We start from the raw sequence: 19,705 nt of genomic DNA, 5'->3' as shown, positions 1-19,705 counted from the left end.
TTGTAAAGTAGCACAGAAATCCAGTGACATGCTGGACACTCAAAGTTTTTTGAAAAATGAGCTAGTTTTAGGGAAAGCAGAGGGCCAGGCTCAAAGGGTTGGTGACTGGTGACAGAGGTTTGGGAGGCGTAAGGTGGGGTTTACATAGAGCATGACAGCCTCCTCTTCTGAAAACAAAAATCACACTTGAAGGAAATGTTTATATATATAAACTGAATATGTTTATAGGACCTGCATATACAATGTGATATACTTATACTTTCTACGTTGCATTTATTTGAATAATACCAATTTTGAATGGATAACCTTATAATGATGTGTATATATATATAAATATATATATATTTTTTTTTTCCTCTCTTTCTCCTTCCTCTTTTGTCAGTTTTGCTACTCTCAGATTATGATTAAAATTTTTTGAATTAATGAGGTTAAGAATTCAAGAGCTATGATAAAAAAAAAAATCAGGGAATCCATGGTTAATGCTGAGTTATAAATGCAAGTTTGTTCTAAGAAATGTAAAGATGTAATACATAAGACAGGATATATGGTGACCACACACAGAATGAAGTTCTACTACAATAAACCACTCGATCTGAGCTGGTGGTTCAGAGAAGTGGAGTTGAAGATATTCACTGATATATGTAAGATATTTGAAGGTATGACAATGAGTATGGGTACACTTTTGTTACCGCCCACAGGCATGGGCCTATTGAAGTTAGAAAGGTTTTTTTAATCCTGGGGCGAACCAATCTGTAGTTGGCAATTCAAGTGTTCAAATCCGAGAGCGGCAAGAGAAATGAAGGAAGCAGCCCCAAAAGCCAAGGGGACTGAATGGTAATGGAGGCTGCCATCTCCCCACAACTATGGTACAAAGTGTACAGGTGGATGGGGAGTGTGGATTTTTCTAGTTAGGTCTCTTGCAGGAACCGAGAGAGACCAATGGAAGAAGAAGAGAGGTGGTACAGGACAAAGACGGCATCTGAAAAGTTGGTAAGAAACTGTGTGTGCCAGCAGTCTTGTACCCCATGTTAACATACGTGGCCTCATACGCTAAACAGAAGGAATGTGTGTAGTAATGTCCGTAAATTGGGTGGCCTCGGGATTCAACAAGGCAAAAAGAGAGTTTATACAGACTTCATTATTTGCATCTGTTATGACTTCGGTAAAAATAAAGGTACCCTACCAACACACTACAAAATATCTTGCCTGTCTCAGATAATATGAGTAGACTTCATCTGACTGCCTAAGGTGGGTCTCTATAAATATATTCTTTGTCTGACTGTACTAAACTGTGCTGTCCCGTGGACAATGGAAATAAGTGTGTGAGGGAAAATTAGAGGTACATTGAAATATATATTTTCCCTAAATAATTTCCTATGAAGGAGCTGTGTACTTTTCCTTTTCAGCTCTTTGTGAAAGTTTATTATCAAAATCTCATAGCAGTTTGTACCAATCCAAGGTCAAAATGTAATTCTAAGTAATAATAACCGAATTGTAACAAAAGTAAAAATTGGAAGCTTGGGACATTAAATCTGAGTGCCGGATTAGAGGTTCCAGACTGGCAGCTGAGTTTCTTGGTTCAATGGTCGAGACATTTTTTCCTACCGTTGTCATCTAAATAATTGTGGTTATCATTTGTACATATTCATTAATGGTTTACAACCAGTATTGACACGTTAATACACTGGAAGTGAAATTGCATATTTATTTTTGCACATTGGTTATGTGTCGTAAAAGTACACACAATTTGTAGTCCATTTATTTTTAATTAAAAGGTGTGTTCTCCAGAATGTGATAGTGGAGAGCACTTTACCTCTTCTTCATTTCGGGTGGGTCAGTTTCCTGGTGACTCACGGAAATGAAGGGTGGGGGGGGGGGGTGTTTTAAATATGTTGCGTATTTTGATCCTGGCAGCCATGTTTAAAGATAACCCTAAAATACCAAATGATTGAAATGAAATAGTGCATTATACAAACATATATTATATTTACCTTCTGTATATAAGCTGTACACTGTATCACCCATGACAAATGATTTTAACATTTAATAGAGGTTTTTTAAAGATGCACTCTTGTCCTTGTTACGCCGAGCGCTCCGGGTCCCTGCTCCTCCCCGGAGCGCTCGCGGCGTCCCTCTCTCTGCAGCGCCCCGGTCAGACCCGCTGACCGGGAGCGCTGCACTGTCATTGCCGGCGGGGATGCGATTCGCATAGCGGGACGCGCCCGCTCGCGAATCGCATCCCAAGTCACTTACCTGTCCCGGTCCCCGGCTGTCATGCTCTGGCGTGCGCGGCTCCGCTCTCTAGGGCAATCGCGCGCCAGCTCTCTGAGATTTAAAGGGCCAGTGCACCAATGATGGTGCCTGGCCCAATCACCCTGATTAGTTTCCACCTGTGCACTCCCTACTTATACCTCACTTCCCCTGCACTCCCTTGCCGGATCTTGTTGCCCTTGTGCCAGAGAAAGCCTTTCCTTGAGTGTTCCTAGCCTGTGTTCCAGACCTCCTGCCGTTGCCCCTGACTACGATCCTTGCTGCCTGCCCTGACCTTCTGCTACGTCCAACCTTGCTCTTGCCTTATCCCTTGTACCATGCCTATCTCAGCAGTCAGAGAGGTTGAGCCATTGCCGGTGGATACGACCTGGTTGCTACCGCCGCTGCAAGACCATCCCGCTTTGCGGCGGGCTCTGGTGAAAACCAGTAGCAACTTAGAACCGGTCCACCGACACGGTCCACGCCAATCCCTCTCTGACACAGAGGATCCACCTCCAGCCTGCCGAATCGTGACAGTAGATCCGGCCATGGGTTCCGCTGAGGTGCCGCTGTCAAGTCTTCCCGACATTTCCACGGTGATCGCCCAGCAATCCCTAATGATCACCCAACGAAATCACCAGCTGTCATACTTGACCACCGTGACACAGCAACTTCAGTCACAGATACAGCAGCTGCTACCGCAGATACAGCAACTTCAGTCACAGACACAGCAGCTGCAACAGCAACAACCATCTCGTCCGCCGGCTCCTGCAACTCCTCCGCAGCGAGCGGCCGCTCCTAACCCCCGCTTGTCCCTGCCGGACAAATTTGATGGGGACTCTAGACTCTGCCGTGGTCTCCTGCCTGTGAAGGCCCTGCCATGGGCCACACCGCTCGGAGCACCTCTCTCACAGTATCCTTTGCAATCTACCCCTGTGCCTCCCGCCGAGGAGGCTATGCAAGTTGATCGGTCTCGCCTGACCCCTGAAGAGAGGACTCGCCGCAGAAAGAAAGATTTACATCTATACTGCACTGTGCGTTACCGCACAGAACCCCTGCTCATGAGAATGGAACTGCATCTCGAAAAAATTGAACTTTTTGTTTTGCCCAAATGCTCCTCTGAAGTCCTCCTCGGTCTGCCATGGCTCCAACGCCACTCTTCTACCCTTGTCTGGACCACCGGGGAGATCAAGAGCTGGGGTGCTTCTTTCCACAGAAAATGCCTTACGTCTGCTCCCAGTCCCGTCAGTCTAACCTCTGTGTCTCCTCCTTTACCTGGTCTCCCCAAGGCCTATCTGGACTATGCTGTGTCTCCTCCTCACAGCCCCCGTCCTGTTAACAATCTACCCTGTGCCAAGCTTCACCCTCTTCCCTCCCTCCCCACTCCCACGCCTTCTTGTGTGCCCGCTGTTGATGAGGTTTCCCGGGGCTTAGCCACCGTCTGGAAAAAGACTCTAAAATCCCTCATACTAGCCTCATCCCGGGTGAAGAAGCAGGCCGAAAAAAAAAAAGAGCTCCTCCTGTTTTTGTGTGGCTCTCCGCCAAGTATATCCGCTTCCGTGTCCCCAGTTTTTATCTGGGACCACGTTATCTTGGACCCTTTGAAGTGAAGTGCCTAGAGGAAGCTACTCCTGTCTCCGGGTCCTCAGACGTCTTCCGGATGAAAGAATTTTCAGGTCCCAAAAAGAGGGGGAGACCCAAGGGGGGGGGGGTACTGTTACGCCGAGCGCTCCGGGTCCCTGCTCCTCCCCGGAGCGCTCGCGGCGTCCCTCTCTCTGCAGCGCCCCGGTGAGACCCACTGACCGGGAGCGCTGCACTGTCATTGCCGGCGGGGATGCGATTCGCATAGCGGGACGCGCCCGCTCGCGAATCGCATCCCAAGTCACTTACCTGTCCCGGTCCCCGGCTGTCATGCTCTGGGGCGCGCGGCTCCGCTCTCTAGGGCGCTCGCGCGCCAGCTCTCTGAGATTTAAAGGGCCAGTGCACCAATGATGGTGCCTGGCCCAATCCCCCTGATTAGTTTCCACCTGTGCACTCCCTACTTATACCTCACTTCCCCTGCACTCCCTTGCCGGATCTTGTTGCCCTTGTGCCAGAGAAAGCCTTTCCTTGAGTGTTCCTAGCCTGTGTTCCAGACCTCCTGCCGTTGCCCCTGACTACGATCCTTGCTGCCTGCCCTGACCTTCTGCTACGTCTGACCTTGCTCTTGCCTTATCCCTTGTACCATGCCTATCTCAGCAGTCAGAGAGGTTGAGCCGTTGCCGGTGGATACGACCTGGTTGCTACCGCCGCTGCAAGACCATCCCGCTTTGCGGCGGGCTCTGGTGAAAACCAGTAGCAACTTAGAACCGGTCCACCAACACGGTCCACGCCAATCCCTCTCTGACACAGAGGATCCACCTCCAGCCTGCCGAATCGTGACAGTCCTAGCTACAATGCCCTTTATATAGTCAGTCATGAACAATAGTTACTTGATTTCCATGGATCCTCTCCTTTGTAAATAAATCAGGGTTTAATAAGATATATATATATATATATATATATATATATAATATTTCATGGTAATTTGCAGTAATACATTTAGAAAAGCTGCAGCTGAACTCATTATTTTTCCTTGTTTTTTTTTTTTCTCACAGATACTGTTAAGTCACATTTTCTGTTTTGCATAATGTTTTCCTTTTAACTACTTTATGCCAATGGTGCAAGTGTATACCCAGCAGAGTAGGGTGAACATAGAAGTCCCAGGTAAAGGACTAGTCTGACTCCAAAGGGGGGCGGTTCACAAGGGGCCGCTCGTCTCAATTCAGTGAAGCATCCCACACCAGTTTTTTATTTTCCCCACCTGAACTTGGGACTATTAGGCAGAACTCACCATAGGGAGAGATGTTGTCAGGAACCGGACCGGTAAGCGGGTAGTGGATCCTCTGTATCAGTGAGGCGATGATGTGGGCCGTACCAGAGGACTGGTTCTAAGAAGTTACTGTTTTTCACCAGAGCCCGCCGCAAGGCGGGATGGACTTGCTGCGGCGGTAACTCCCAGGTCGTATCCCCTGATAGCGGCTTGACCTCACTGACAGCTGAGATAGGCATGGTACACAAGGACAAGGCGAAGGCAAGGTCGGACGTAGCAAGAGGTCAAGGCAGGCGGCAAAGGTTCGTAGTCAGGGGCAACGGCAAAGGGTCTGGATACACAGGCTAGGGATACACAAAAAGCTTTTTCAGGGTACTAGGGCAACAAGATCCAGCGAGGACAGGAAGGGGAAGTGGGTTTTTATAAGAATGGAGGGGATTGCACTTGATTGGGCCAGGCAATTAGTGGTGCACTGGCCCTTTAAATTTCAGAGAGCCGGCGCGCGCGCCCTAGAGAGCGGGGCCGCACGTGCTGGGACGGGACAGAAGGAGGACGGGGCAGGTGAGCTGAACGGGATGCGACCCGCGGGCAGGCACGTCCCACCGCGCGGATCGCATCACCGCCGGGAGACTCAAAGCAGCGCTCTCGGTCAGCGAGTCTCACCGGTGCGCTGCAAACAGAAGATGAACGCCGCGAGCGCTCCGGGGGAGGAGAGGGACCCGGAGTGCTCGGCGTCACATTACCCCCCTTAGGTCTCCCCCTCTTTTTGGAACCAAGGAACCTGTGGATAAGCTCCTTGTCCAAAATATTGGCCTCCGGCTCCCAGGATCTCTCCTCAGGACCACAATTCTCCCAATCAACAAAAAAATTTTTTTTTACCGCGGACGACCTTGGAGGTGAGGATTTCCTTGACAGAGAAGACATCAGGAGCCAGAAACAGGAGCGGGAACAGTGACCTTGGGAGAATAACGGTTAAGTATGAGAGGTTTAAGGAGAGAAACATGGAAAGAGTTGGGAATACGAAGAGAAGAGGGAAGATGAAGCTTGTAGGAAACAGAATTGATTTGATTTTTGATTTTAAATGGCCCGAGGTAACGAGGACCCAGCTTGTAGCTAGGGACACGAAATCGTATGTATTTGGCAGAGAGCCACACTTTGTCACCAGGGACAAAGACAGGAGGAGTTCTTCTCTGTTTATCCGCATGTCTCTTCATGCGAGAAGAGGCCAGTAAGAGCGACTTTTGAGTCTCCTTCCAGATAGAGGAGAAGTCCCGTGTTAATTCATCCACAGCAGGAACTCCAGAAGAAGTGGGAATGGGGAGGGGGAGCAGCGGGTGATGGAAGTACACCACAAAAAATGGAGATTTGGAGGAAAACTCAGAGGTTTTTGAAATTGTACGAGAATTCAGCCCAGGGCAGAAGGTCAACCCAATCATCTTGACGGGAGGAGACAAAATGTTGCAAGTAGTCACCAAGAATCTGGTTCACTCTCTCCACTTGTCCATTGGATTGGGGGTGATAGGAGGAAGAGAAATTCAATTTGATCTTTAATTGATTGCAGAGTGCTCTCCAAAATTTTTAAACAAATTGAACACCTCTATCCGAACCGATATGAGTGGGAAGTCCGTGAAGACTAAAAATCTGCAGAAAAAATTGCTTCGACAACTATGGCGCAGAAGGAAGGCCAGGAAGTGGGACAAAATGAGCAATTTTGGAAAAACGATCAACGACCACCCAAATGACAGTGTTGCCATGAGATAAAGGAAGGTCAGTGATGAAGTCCATGGCTATGTGGGACCAAGGCTGTTCAGGTACCGGCAGAGGAAGGAGAAGACCTGTAGGCTTCTGGCATGGAGTCTTGTCACGTGCACACACTGTACAGGCTCATACGAAATCGGTCACGTCCTTTTCCAGGGAGGACCACCAATACTGTCTGGCAATCAACTGTATAGATTTTTTGATTCCAACGTGACCAGCCAGATGGGAGGAATGGCCCCATTTGAGAGTCTGGAGGCGAAGACGTGGAGGAACATAAGTTTTTCCTGGAGGAATTGGCACCAGAGAAGCAGGAGCAGAAGAGATCAGACACTCAGGAGGTATGATGTGCTCAGGAAGAGTCTCAGCTTCTGAGGCATCGGTGGAATGTGATAGAGCATCAGCCCTGACATTCTTGTCTGCAGGATGAAAATGGATTTGAAAATTAAAGCAAGCAAAAAACAACGACCATCTAGCCTGGCGAGGGTTTAACCGCTAGGCGGATTGGAGATAAGACAGGTTTTTATGGTCCGTGTAAATGATGATGGGGTGAAGGGATCCCTCCAGAAGATTTCTCCATTCCTCAAGTGCCAACTTGATGGCCAATAGTTCACGTTCTCCTATAGAATAGTTTTTTTCAGAAGGAGAAAAAGTTTTGGAGAAGAAACCGCAAGTGACGTTTTTTCCCTTAGCGGTTTTATGGAGAAGGACAGCTCCAGCTCCCACTGAGGAGGCGTCAACCTCAAGGAAGAAAGGCTTCAGAGGATCTGGCCTGGACAAGACTGGTGCAGAGGCGAAGGTAGCCTTAAGGTGAGTAAAAGCTTCATTTCGCTTGGGGAGGCCAGGACCTCAGATTCGCGTTTTTCTGTCAGTGCCACAATAGGAGCAATGATGGTGGAGAAGGGGGGAATAAACTGACTATAGTAGTTGGCGAATCCAAGGAAGCGCTGGATAGCACGGAGTCCAGAGGGGCGTGGCCAATCCAAGACCGTGAAGAGCTTGTCAGGATCCATTTGAAGACCTTGTCCAGAGACCAGGTATCCCAGGAAAGGAAGACAGCTGCATTTAAAAAGGCATTTTTCAAATTTGGCATAAAGATGATTTACACAAAGGCTCTGGAGCACTTTACAGACATGGAGCCGGTGTTCCTCTAGGTTGGAGGAAAAGTATTAGGATGTCGTCTAAATAGACAACAACGCAGGTAAACAGTAAGTCCCGAAAAATTTCATTGCCAAAATCTTGAAATACTGCTGGGGCGTTGCACAGTCCAAATGGCATGACGAGATACTCGAAGTGGCCATCTCTGGTGTTAAAAGCGGTTTTCCACAGGTTATAAGCGCCCCTGAGGTCTAGTTTAGTGAAAATTTTTGCTTCACGCAGACGGTCAAAGAGTTCCGAGATGAGAGGCAGAGGGTAGCGTTTTTTTACTGTTATTTTATTGAGGCCACGATAGTCTATGCAGGGGTGTAGCGAACCGTCCTTCTTGGCAACAAAGAAGAACCCCGCTCCAGCTGGAGTAGAAGACTTCCTGATGAAACCTCTCTTTAGATTCTCCTGTATGTATTCTGTCATGGCCTTCGTTTCAGGAGCGGAGAGAGGATAAATTCTGCCACGGGGCAGTGTGGTACCAGGGAGCAAGTCAATAGGGCAGTCGTAGGGTCTATGTGGTGGTAAGACCTCCGCCTGATTTTTACAGAAGACGTCAGAAAAGTCCTGATAGACCTTTGGAAGGCCAGGCAATGGAGTAGCGACGGAGACTTGACTGGTAGGTAAAGACTTGAGACAACGTTTGTGGCAGGAAGAGCCCCAGGATTTCATGTCCCCAGTGGTCCAGTCGAGAGTAGGAGTGTGACGCCGAGCCAGGGCAGGCCAAGAAGGATGTCAATGGTACAGTTAGGCAAAACAAAAAATTCAAATTTTTCTTGGAGAACACCAACGGTCATGAGCAAAGGTTCAGTGCGGTAACACACGGTGCAGTCCAGATTTTCTCCCTTAACAGAAGAAATGAAGAAGGGTTTGATGAGATGGGTAATAGGAATGTTGAATCGGTTGATAAATGAGGCTTCAATAAAGTTTCCTGCAGAACCTGAGTCCAGGAAGACCACCGCAGAGAAGGAGGAATTAGCGGATGGAGAAATCCGCACTGGAATAGTCAGGCATGGAGAGGATGAATTCACACCTAGTAACTCCTCTCCCACGTTAACTAGGTGCGTGCGTTTCCCTGATGCGGAGGGCGAATAGGGCAGTCCTTAAGAAAATGTTCAGTACTAGCGCAGTACAGGCACAAATTTCCATTTCTGCGGCGAGTCCTCTCTTCTTGGTTCAGGCGAGACCGATCTACTTGCATAGCCTCCTCGGCGGGAGGCACAGGAGTAGGTTGCAAAGGACTCTGGAAGAGAGGTGCCAAGCCAGACAACCGCCTGGTGTGAACAAGATCCTTTTCTTGGCGGAGCTCCTGGCGTCTTTCCGAGAAACGCATATCTTTGCGGGTGGCCAACTGGATAAGTTCAGGCAAGGTAGCGGGAATTTCTGGTGCGGCCAGAACATCTTTGATGTGGCTGGATAAACCTTTCTTGAAGGTCGCGCAGAGTGCCTCATTGTTCCAAGCTAGCTCAGAGGCGAGGGTGCGGAACTGGATGGTGTATTCACCCACTGAAGAGCTCCCTTGGATGAGATTCAGAAGAGCCATCTCGGCAGAGGAGGCCCGGGCTGGCTCCTCAAAGACACTTCATACTTCGGAGAAGAAGGACTGGATGGAAGCAGTGGCAGGATATTTGCGGTCCCAAAGCGGTGTGGCCCAGGACAAGGCCTTTCCAGATAGTAAACTGACCACAAAAGCCACCTTAGACCGTTCTGTGGGGAACTGGTCCGACATCATCTCAAGGTGCAGGGAAAATTGGGACAGGAATCCCCGACACATCTTAGAGTCCCCATCAAATTTCTCAGGAAGAGACAAATGGACTGTAGAGGAAGAAGCGGCAGCTCGGAGTGGAGGAGATGCTGCAGCTGGCGGAGGAGATGGTAAACGCTGTGGAGGCAGAAGCTGCTGGAGCATGGCGGCCAACTGCGACAGCTGTTGTCCTTGTTGGGCGATCTGCTGAGACTGCTGGGCAACCACGGTAGTGAGGTCAGCGAGACTTGGCAGCGGCACCTCAGCGGGATCCATGGCCGGATCTACTGTCAGGAACCGGACTGGTAAGCGGGTAGTGGATTCTTTGTATCAGTGAGGCGATGACGTGGGCTGTACCAAAGGACCGGTTCTAAGAAGTTACTGGTTTTCACCAGAGCCCGCCGCAAGGCGGGATGGACTTGCTGCGGCGGTAACTCCCAGGTCGTATCCCCTGATAGCGGCTCGACCTCACTGACAGCTGAGATAGATGTAGTACACAAGGACAAGGCAAAGGCAAGGTCGGACGTAGCAAGAGGTCAAGGCAGGCAGCAAAGGGTCTGGATACACAGGCTAGGGATACACAAAACGCTTTCTCAGGGTACTAGGGCAACAAGATCCGGTGAGGACAGGAAGGGGAAGTGGGTTTTTATTAGAATGGAGGTGATTGCACTTGATTGGGCCAGGCACCAATTAGTGGTGCACTGGCCCTTTAAATTTCAGAGAGCCGATGCGCGCGCCCCCTAGAGAGCGGGGCCGTGCACCCTGGGCCGGGACCGAAGGAGGACGGGGCAGGTGAGCAGAACAGGATGCGGCATCCCTGTCGGGGGACTCAGAGCAGCGCTCCCGGTCAGCGAGTCTGACCAGGGCGCTGCAAATAGGAGATGAACGCCGCGAGCGCTCCGGGGGAGGAGAGCGACCCAGAGCGCTCGGCATTACATATGTCATGTACGGTAACATATCTTTTAGGGGGGAATTGATGGGGATGACCCTTATGTTTCTAATTACTGATCAATATATTAATATTAAAATGCCATTGCTGCTGGAAAAATATCTGTTCCCTTACCCTTTAAGGCTGGGTTCACACTACGTTTTCTCCCATACGGGAGCACATACGGCAGGGGGGAGCTAAAACCTTGCGCTCCAGTATGCCTTCGTATGCGCTCCCGTAGGTAATTCATTTTAATGAGCCGGCCGGAGTGAAACGTTCGGTCCGGTCGCCTCATTTTTGCAGCGTATGCGCTTTTACAACCGGACCTAAAACTGTGGTCATATGGCATTTGGCATCAGCATCATTCATGAGGGGGGGGGGGTTGCCTTCATCTGGATCAGCACAGTAAAATTTTAGGTCGAACTTGATGGACTCTTGTCTTTTTCTAACCTTGCAAACTATGTTACTATTGTATGCTGTGTTATTTACACTATAACTCCTACATTAACTCAGCATTCGTGGTAATGCTACCCATAAACACAACTCCTACAAAAAATGGTAGACTCAAAATACTGAAAATATTGAATACTTTATTAATGTCACATTTAGACCAAAAACACACAATTAAAATCACATAAGACAGCACAGAATATGACAACAAAAGTACCTACAGGATTTGACTGGGTAGACTAGTTAGAGAGAGCAAATTCTTCTCTCTTGGGCTATATGCACATAGAGTAAAGTGTCACATGTAGAAAAAATTTGAAAAAGGAGGGGGGATCAAAGCAGCATGAAAAATACTCTGATTTCCCAAAAAAAGTGAATAAGTGCCCAGTACACAAATTCTGGGGGTCATTAAATCACAATACAGTACATAAGATAAATATTACACAAATGTCCTAGTGGGTCTTTCTTCCATTGGATGTTATTATTTTCCCTGTAATCTTCTACATTGGGAACTTCATTCACATTCTTTTTAATATAAATTATTTTTCTTTTGCCATACTTATGCCTTGGTAGTCCACTGTTTTGGGGGGTGTTTTTAGTGGTCACATTGTGTGGACATTTGTCATTTACACCATTATTTCTTTCTTCACTCCCTCTTCCCCCTTTTCTTTTCACTTGGGAGGGACCACCAACACTTCTACTCTTGTTTATGAGGATGGGAGGTGGGGGTTGTCGGAAAATATTTATGGCGCATGAATACATCACATTTTACTATTTGACCACATAGTCCTGCTATCTGGGATATTGGACACATTAATTTTCTCCCTTTTCATTATTTATCATGGTATTTCTGACACTACTATTACATTTGGTCTGTTTGTGGTGTTGTGCACTAGTTTGCACACATCTCATTCATTAATTAGCACATTTTATTATTTTTCACTTATGTAGTTTATATATATTACTTTATTGGTTGCACTTTGGTTATTTTCACACTTTACGTAGTGATAGGGGGCACACATTTGTGTAATATACACTATGTAAATTTTTCTTGCATACACATATTGGCCCTTATGTACTAAGAGTGGTGTGTAGGTTTCTTTGTGGGTTTTAATTCCCTACAATTTATTTTCCACGGTATTTACTAAGGTTTCCTTACATTTTCCACTTTCCCTACACTTTGCTTTTTTTACACATGCTCTGATCTGTAGGGTTTTCCTCACCTCAAATCCACCACATTTTATGTGGAAACCTTAGTAAATATGTTGGCTTTTTGTGAAAATGTCAGGAACACGCCCCTTTTTGGAGACCACGCCCCCTTTCCCAGACGGCCACGCCCTTTTTGGGTTTTCATTGCAAAATGGAGAGTTAATCGGGGATTTTCCTATTCTAGCACAAATTCTGGCGCAATGCGACAGAATCTAGCACACAACCCGACAAAACATGTCGGGTTTGCAATAGTAAATGAGGGCCATTATGTTTGCGTCACGTAGGTATTTTCTACACATCTTTTAGTATGGTTACACAAGTCATACACTCCATACACTTCTATTTACGGTTTTGTAAATATATTGTATCTATTTTATATCTTTCATACACACATTGATTGTATTTGGCCCCAGCAGACTTGTCTGCATATAAGTCTACATAGGCACATGCACTTTTATTATGTCTCTAATACCTTTTTGAATATCTATTAATCCCATATTGTTTCAGAGGGTATAATAATGGAGACTTTACAATTATATTACTATTTTTGTAAATATGTATTTGTAGAACTATGTATACTTCATGTATTAAGAGCATTGCCTTTCTCTTGGTGCCGGGAGCTAGAGGCACAGCCCGCTTTGCACCTGCGGCTACATGGAAACAAGTCTAGGTGGGCCGCGTCATCTTGTATTCACAGAGCGCTACGTGGTACGTGGTGACGTGACCCACTGACGCCACGCTGGGAGCCAGAAGTGGTGGCGCAGGTGCCCGAGGCGTCCTCAGGTGACGGACATTAGGAGGTAAGACACGGACCCCAATTAAATAGAGGAATGGAATCCCCAGAGACACCGTGACATGTAATGATTGGGGACTGGAGGGACTGCCCTTTGTTTTGGTTGGGGTTCATTATTGTTGGCCGTACCTTTTTGTGCCGTTTACATATTCTGTGGAAATTCCATGCAGCCAAACTCCTTTAGACTTGATTCTGGGGTTGTGCAATATTTTGAAGCCACCAGGTGCAACATACTACTGTGCAATAATAGTGTTGGTACTGTATTTTGAGTTGTATACCCTGCATTTTTGCACAGCTGCACATTGACACCTTTTGTATTAGGGCTATTTTCTATTTTGCCTACTATATGGTCCTGACGTCTATGTTGTGTATTGTGATTTACTGACCCCGGAATTTGTGTACTGGGTACTTATTCACTTTTTTGGGAAATAGGAGTATTTTTCATGCTGCTTTGATCCCCCCTCCTTTTTACATTTTTTCTACATGTGACACTTTACTCTATGTGCATATAGCCCAAGAGAGAAGAATTTTCTATCTCTAACCAGTCTACCCAGTCATATCCTGTAGGTACTTTTGTTGTCATAATCTGTGCTGTCTTATGTGATTTTAATGGTGTGTTTTTGGTCTAAATGTGACATCAATAAAGTATTCAATATTTTTTCAGTGTTTTGAGTCTACCATTTTCTGTAGGAGTTGTATTATTTACAACTGTAGCTTTAAAAAATAATTATAAAGAATAAAGGTAAAGCTCTTACTTTAGTTGCAACTCCATCCCTTCGCTTATTGACTTGGCTCCTCCGGATGCGCCTAAAAGATTGGCGCAAAGATTTTTTTAGTGATTTCACGCGGGACAAAGGCCCTTCCAGAGCAAGCTGGTCACTGACATGTAGCGTGCACCTGTAGAAGTAGAAAATACAAGCGTCTGGTAGTGTTAACCATTGGAAAAAATGTTTAATGCTTTTTGTTAGACAGAAAATAGTAGTTTTGCAGATATAATACCTTCAATGGCTGAAAAACAAAATTATGCTTCTTGGCGAGCTTTCAAACTAACTTGGGGTTGTTCTAGCATGGTGTGACAAAATAGCTAAAGAGACACCCACCCACTATATACATAAACATAATCAGGGACCTTTATCATCATTGCTTTGGTAAGCAAGTTCAGTAGGCATTTTTTTTTTTTTTTTGCTTTAGTTTTGCTTATGTATGACACATTTATCATACTATCACAGGGGGTTGATAAATTTAGCTCACATAAGCAAAAAACAATAAATCACTTTTGAATACTATTTTTGTTTAGCACACATAAGCAAAAACCAATAAATGACTTCGGAACACCACTTTACAGCTTTGAAAAAAATGTGTGATATATGTATATATAATGTGTGTGTGTTTATTACTTTTTTTACCACTTTTTTCCACCTAAATGTACCTACAATTTTTTTTTTACACTTCTCATTTCAGATCCGTGTATCCTGTGGATTACTTTAGATTCGGAGGAGTACAGTGATCAGCGTTTTTTTGTTTAATGTTAATAAAATGGTTAATGAGGGCTTGTGGAGGAGTGTTTTTTTTTGTAATACTTTTTTTATTTGTTTGACAGGCTTATTAGTGGAAGCTGTCTTATAGACTGAGTCCATTACTAAGCTGGGGCGTAGCATTAGCCACAAAAACCCACAGGGGTGCTGGGAAGTACCAACAGGCCTGGAGTGTCAAAAATGGTGCTCCTGGGCCTAGGTGGTAACAGGCTGGCATATATATATATATATATATATATATATATATGGAAGGCCAGTAACAATGGTCCTAACCCACCCTGGTAAGTCAGGCTGTTGCTGCTTGGTTGGTATTTGGCTGAGAATAAAAATAGGGGGAACCCTATGCATTTTTTTGCATAAATAATGTAACAAGAAAAAAAAACACATAGGGTTCCCCCTATTTTTTATTCTCAACCAAATACCAACCAAGCAGAAACAGCCTGATGTTACCAGGGTGGGCAAGGAACATTTTTACTGGCCCTCCCCAGCCTAAATAATGCCAGCCTGTTACCACCTAGGCCCAGGAGCGCCATTTTTGATGCTCCGGGCCTGTTGGTACAGGCTGTTCCCAGCACCCCTGTGGCATTGGGTACCGGGGTAATAATTGGGGGTTAGTGCTAGCTGCTTTTGTGGCTAATGCTAATCCCAGCTTAGTAATGGACTCAATCTATTAGACAGCTTCCACTACTAAACCTGTCAAGTAAAAAAATAAATAAAAAAATTATTCCAAAAAGACAAACTCCCCCACAAGCCCTCGTTAACCATTTTATTAACATTAAACAAAGAAAAAATGCTGGTTATGGACATAGTCCACCAAATCCGAAGGAGTCCACAAAATACACAGATCTGAAATGAGAAAAAAAACACGAGAAATAGGTTAATACATTTATTGTCACTCGCTCGCACATCTCCCGTGCTGCATGACTACAACTCCCAGCATGCCCTTACAGTAAGTAATAGCCACTCAAGCACAATCGGCACCTCAGGACTCAGCAAACTTATCTTTTTGTGGACATGATGAAGGCGCATGTGAGCGCCAAAACGCATTGTCAGAAAATATTTCAATAAATTGTCCTGTGCAACCGTGGTGTTTTGAGTCCATCCTTGACAGCAGGAGCACTCTACAAAATTCCCCACATTTATCTACCTATTCTTCCTTACAGTAAGGACATGCTGGGAGTTGTAGTTGTGAGGTGCGGGAGAAAAACAGGCGAGTTGTTACGCCGAGCCCTCCGGGTCCCTGCTCCTCCCCGGAGCGCTTGCGGCGTTCTCCTCTCTGGAGCGCCCCAGTCAGACCCGCTGACCGGGAGCGCTACACTGACACTGCCGACGGAGATGCGATTCGCATAGCGGGACGCGCCCGCTCGCAAATCGCATCCCAATCCACTTACTTGTCCCGGTCCCCGGCTGTCACGTCCTGGCGCGCTCGCCAGGTCTCTAAGATTTAAAGGGCCAGTGCACCAATGTTTGGTGACTTGCTCAATCAGTCTAATTAGCTCCCACCTTCTCCACGTCCTTATAACCTCACTTCCCCTTCCCTGCTTTGCCGGATCTTGTAGCCCTTGTGCATAGTGAAAGTGTTTCTTGTGATTGCCATACCTGTGTTTCCAGACCTTCTACTATTACCACTAGTCAGCCCTGACCGCCTGCCCTGACCTTCTGCTACGTCTGACCTCACCTCTGTCTAGTCCTCCTGTCCCACGCCTTCTCAGCAGTCAGTCGGAGTTTAGTCTCTATCGGGTGGAACGACCTGGGGGTTACCTGCCGCAGCAAGTCCATCCCGCTTTGCGGCGGGCTCTGGTGAATACCAGTAACCCCTTAGACTCCGTTCCCCTGGTACGGCCCACGTCATCACCCCACTGACACAGAGGATCCACCACCAGTATCCTCTCAGTACCCGAATCCTAACAGTAGATCCGGCCATGGATCCCGCTGAGGTGCCGCTCCCAACAGATCGCCCAACAAGGACAGCAGCTGTCGCAGTTGACCGCCATGCTACAGCAACTTCTGCCACAGCTACAGCAGCAACCACCTCCTCCGCCAGCTCCTGCACTTCCTCCGCAGCAAGTGGCCGCTCCTAACCTCTGCTTGTCTCTGCCGGACAAATTTGATGGGGACTCTAAACTCTGCCGTGGTTTCCTGTCCCAATGCTCCCTACACTTGGAGATGTTGTCGGACCAATTTCCTACAGAACGGTCTAAGGTGGCTTTCGTAGTTAGTCTTTTGTCTGGAAAGGCCTTGTTGTGGGCCACACCGCTCTGGGACCGCAATGATCCTGCCACAGCCACTGTCCAGTCCTTCTTCGCTGAAGTCCGTAGTGTCTTCGAGGAACCAGCCCGGGCCTCCTCTGCCGAGACTGCTTTGCTGAACCTGGTCCAAGGAAGTTCTTCTGTAGGCAAATACGCCATCCAGTTTCGCACCCTCGCCTCTGAGCTAGGCTGGAACAATGAGGCTCTCTGCGCGACCTTCAAGAAAGGCTTATCCAGCAACATCAAAGATGTACTGACCGCACGAGAAATTCCTGCTAACCTGTCTGAACTTATCCATTTGGCCACCCGCATCGACATGCGTTTTTCTGAAAGACACCAGGAACTCTGCCAGGAAAAGGACCTTGATCTCTGGGCACCTCTCCCCCAGTATCCTTTGCAATCTACCCCTGTGCCTCCCGCCAAAGAGGCTATGCAAGTTGATCGGTCTCGCCTGACCCATGGAGAGGACTCTCCGCAGAGATAAAAATTTATGTCTGTACTGCGCTAGTACCGAACATTTCCTAGTGGATTGCCCTATTCGTCCTCCGCGTCTGGGAAACGCACGCATGCACCCAGCTCACGTGGGAGTGGCATCTCTTGGTGTGAAGTCTGCTTCTCCACGTCTCACTGTGCCCATGCGGATTTCTCCTTCTGCCAACTCTTCCTTCTCAGCTGTGGCCTTCTTGGACTCTGGTTCTGCGGGAAATTTTATTTTGGCCTCTTTTGTTAATAGGTTCAGCATCCCAGTCACCCGTCTCGTCAAGCCGCTCTACATTTCTTCTGTCAACGGAGTAAAATTGGACTGCACTGTGCGTTACCGCACAGAATCCCTGCTTATGAGCACTGGACTGCATCACGAAAAAATTGAATTTTTTGTTCTGCCCAACTGCACCTCTGAAGTCCTCCTCGGTCTGCCATGGCTCCAACATCATTCTCCTACCCTTGACAGGACCACCGGGGAGATCAAGAATTGGGGTCCTTCTTGTCACAAACAATGCCTCACATCTGCTCCCACTTGTCTAACTCCTGAGGTTCCACCCATACCGGCTCCTCCCAAGGCTTACCAGAATATTTTCGGCAAAAAGCAAGCTGGGATATTGCCTCCTCATAGTCCCCTTCCTGGAGACACACTGCCCCGTGGCAAGCTTCACCCTCTGCCCCCCCTCCCCATACCCACTTCTTCTGGATTGGCTGCCATTGTTCAAGTTACCCAGAACTTCTCTGTCATCCAGAAGGAAACTCAAGAATCGCTCCCAATGGCCTCGTCTCCTATGAAGGGACATGCAGACAAAAAGAGGGGGAGACCTAAGGGGGGGGGTACTGTTACGCCGAGCGCTCCGGGTCCCTGCTCCTCCCCGGAGCGCTCGCGGCGTTCTCCTCTCTGCAGTGCCCCGGTCAGACCCGCTGACCGAGAGCGCTGCACTGACACTGCCGACGGGGATGCGATTCGCATAGCGGGACGCGCCCGCTCGCGAATCGCATCCCAATCCACTTACCTGTCCCGGTCCCCGGCTGTCACGTCCTGGCGCGCGCGCCAGCTCTCTAAGATTTAAAGGGCCAGTGCACCAATGATTGGTGCCTGGCCCAATCAGTCTATTTAGCTCCCACCTGCTCCACGTCCTTATAACCTCACTTCCCCTCGACTTTTTGTGCGACTTTTGTAAGCAAAAAAAGAGCTCTAAATCCCTTGATAAATGATATATATATATATATATATATATATATCTTTACAGACCCCATTGAGTAGGTTGAAACATTGCCCTAACACATTGGGTGAACAAATTATATCCTTTGTCACTGGATCGCTGGAGTGCCGTCTTTACTCTCTTTTTTTGTATATATATATATATATTCAGTGGATAAAAAATCTACACACCTATTAAAATACCACGTTTCTGTGATGTTAAAGAATGAGACAAAGAAATTATGTCATAACTTTTTCCACCTTTAACCCCTTTAGAACATGCACCGTAAATGTACAGCACTACAGCAAGCAACTTTGCGCACAGAACCGTACATTTACAGCGTGCTATGAAGCAAGTGAAGGAGTTGCCCTTGCTTCATGCACGGCGGGTCCTGGCAGTTGTAAGCAGCCGCAGACCCACCATTAATGGCAGACATCAGTGATCAAGCTGATGTCCCCCATTAACCCCTTAGATGCCCTGATCAATACAGATTACGGCATCTGCAACACCGCCGCGGGGATCAGATTAGCCAAGATTGTGGATGGAGGTCTCCTCACCTGCCTACACCACTTTCCCGGGGTTTTCTGCTCTGATCTGCCTTCCAGACTAGAGATGAGCGAACTTACAGTAAATTCGATTCCTCACGAACTTCTCGGCTCGGCAGTTAATGAATTTTCTTGCATAAATTAGTTCAGCTTTCCGGTGCTCCGGTGGGCTGGAAAAGGTGGATACAGTCCTAGGAGACTCTTTCCTAGGAATGTATCCACCTTTTCCAGCCCACCGGAGCACCTGAAGGCTGAACTAATTTACGCATGAAAAGTCATCAACTGTCGAGCCGAGAAGTTCGTGACGAATCGAATTTACTGTAAGTTCGCTCATCTCTATTCCAGACCAGAGCAGAAGATCCCCGATAATACTGATCAGTGCAGTGTTAAAAAAAAAAAAAACATAAAAAAAAACAACATGTAAAAAAAACCCTCCCCAATACAAATTTAAATTACCCCTTTTTCCCCAATATAATCAAGAAAGTGTAAAAAAATGATAAAACATATTTGGCATTGCCGCATGCGTAAATGACCGAACTATAAAAACAATGTAAATGATGCTGTTAGG

The 19,705-nt window shown here is 47.1% G+C and overlaps 1 protein-coding gene across 11 annotated transcripts in view; it reads right to left on the bottom strand.

Moving 5' to 3' along the window:
* The window catches only part of LLGL2 (LLGL scribble cell polarity complex component 2), a 578,766-nt gene that overhangs the window by 230,907 nt on the left and 328,154 nt on the right, over positions 1–19,705 (bottom strand). For all 11 annotated transcript variants that reach the window (XM_056550314.1, XM_056550313.1, XM_056550316.1 and 8 more), the window contains one exon: positions 13,879–14,020. In XM_056550314.1, the coding sequence (XP_056406289.1) occupies positions 13,879–14,020 (142 nt within the window). The remainder of the gene's footprint in view (positions 1–13,878; positions 14,021–19,705) is intronic.

Source organism: Hyla sarda, chromosome 13 (assembly GCF_029499605.1).
Source record: "Hyla sarda isolate aHylSar1 chromosome 13, aHylSar1.hap1, whole genome shotgun sequence".
NCBI lineage: Eukaryota > Metazoa > Chordata > Amphibia > Anura > Hylidae > Hyla > Hyla sarda.
The sequence above is the reverse complement of the archived record's forward strand: the minus strand, read 5'-3'. Positions and strand labels throughout refer to the sequence as shown.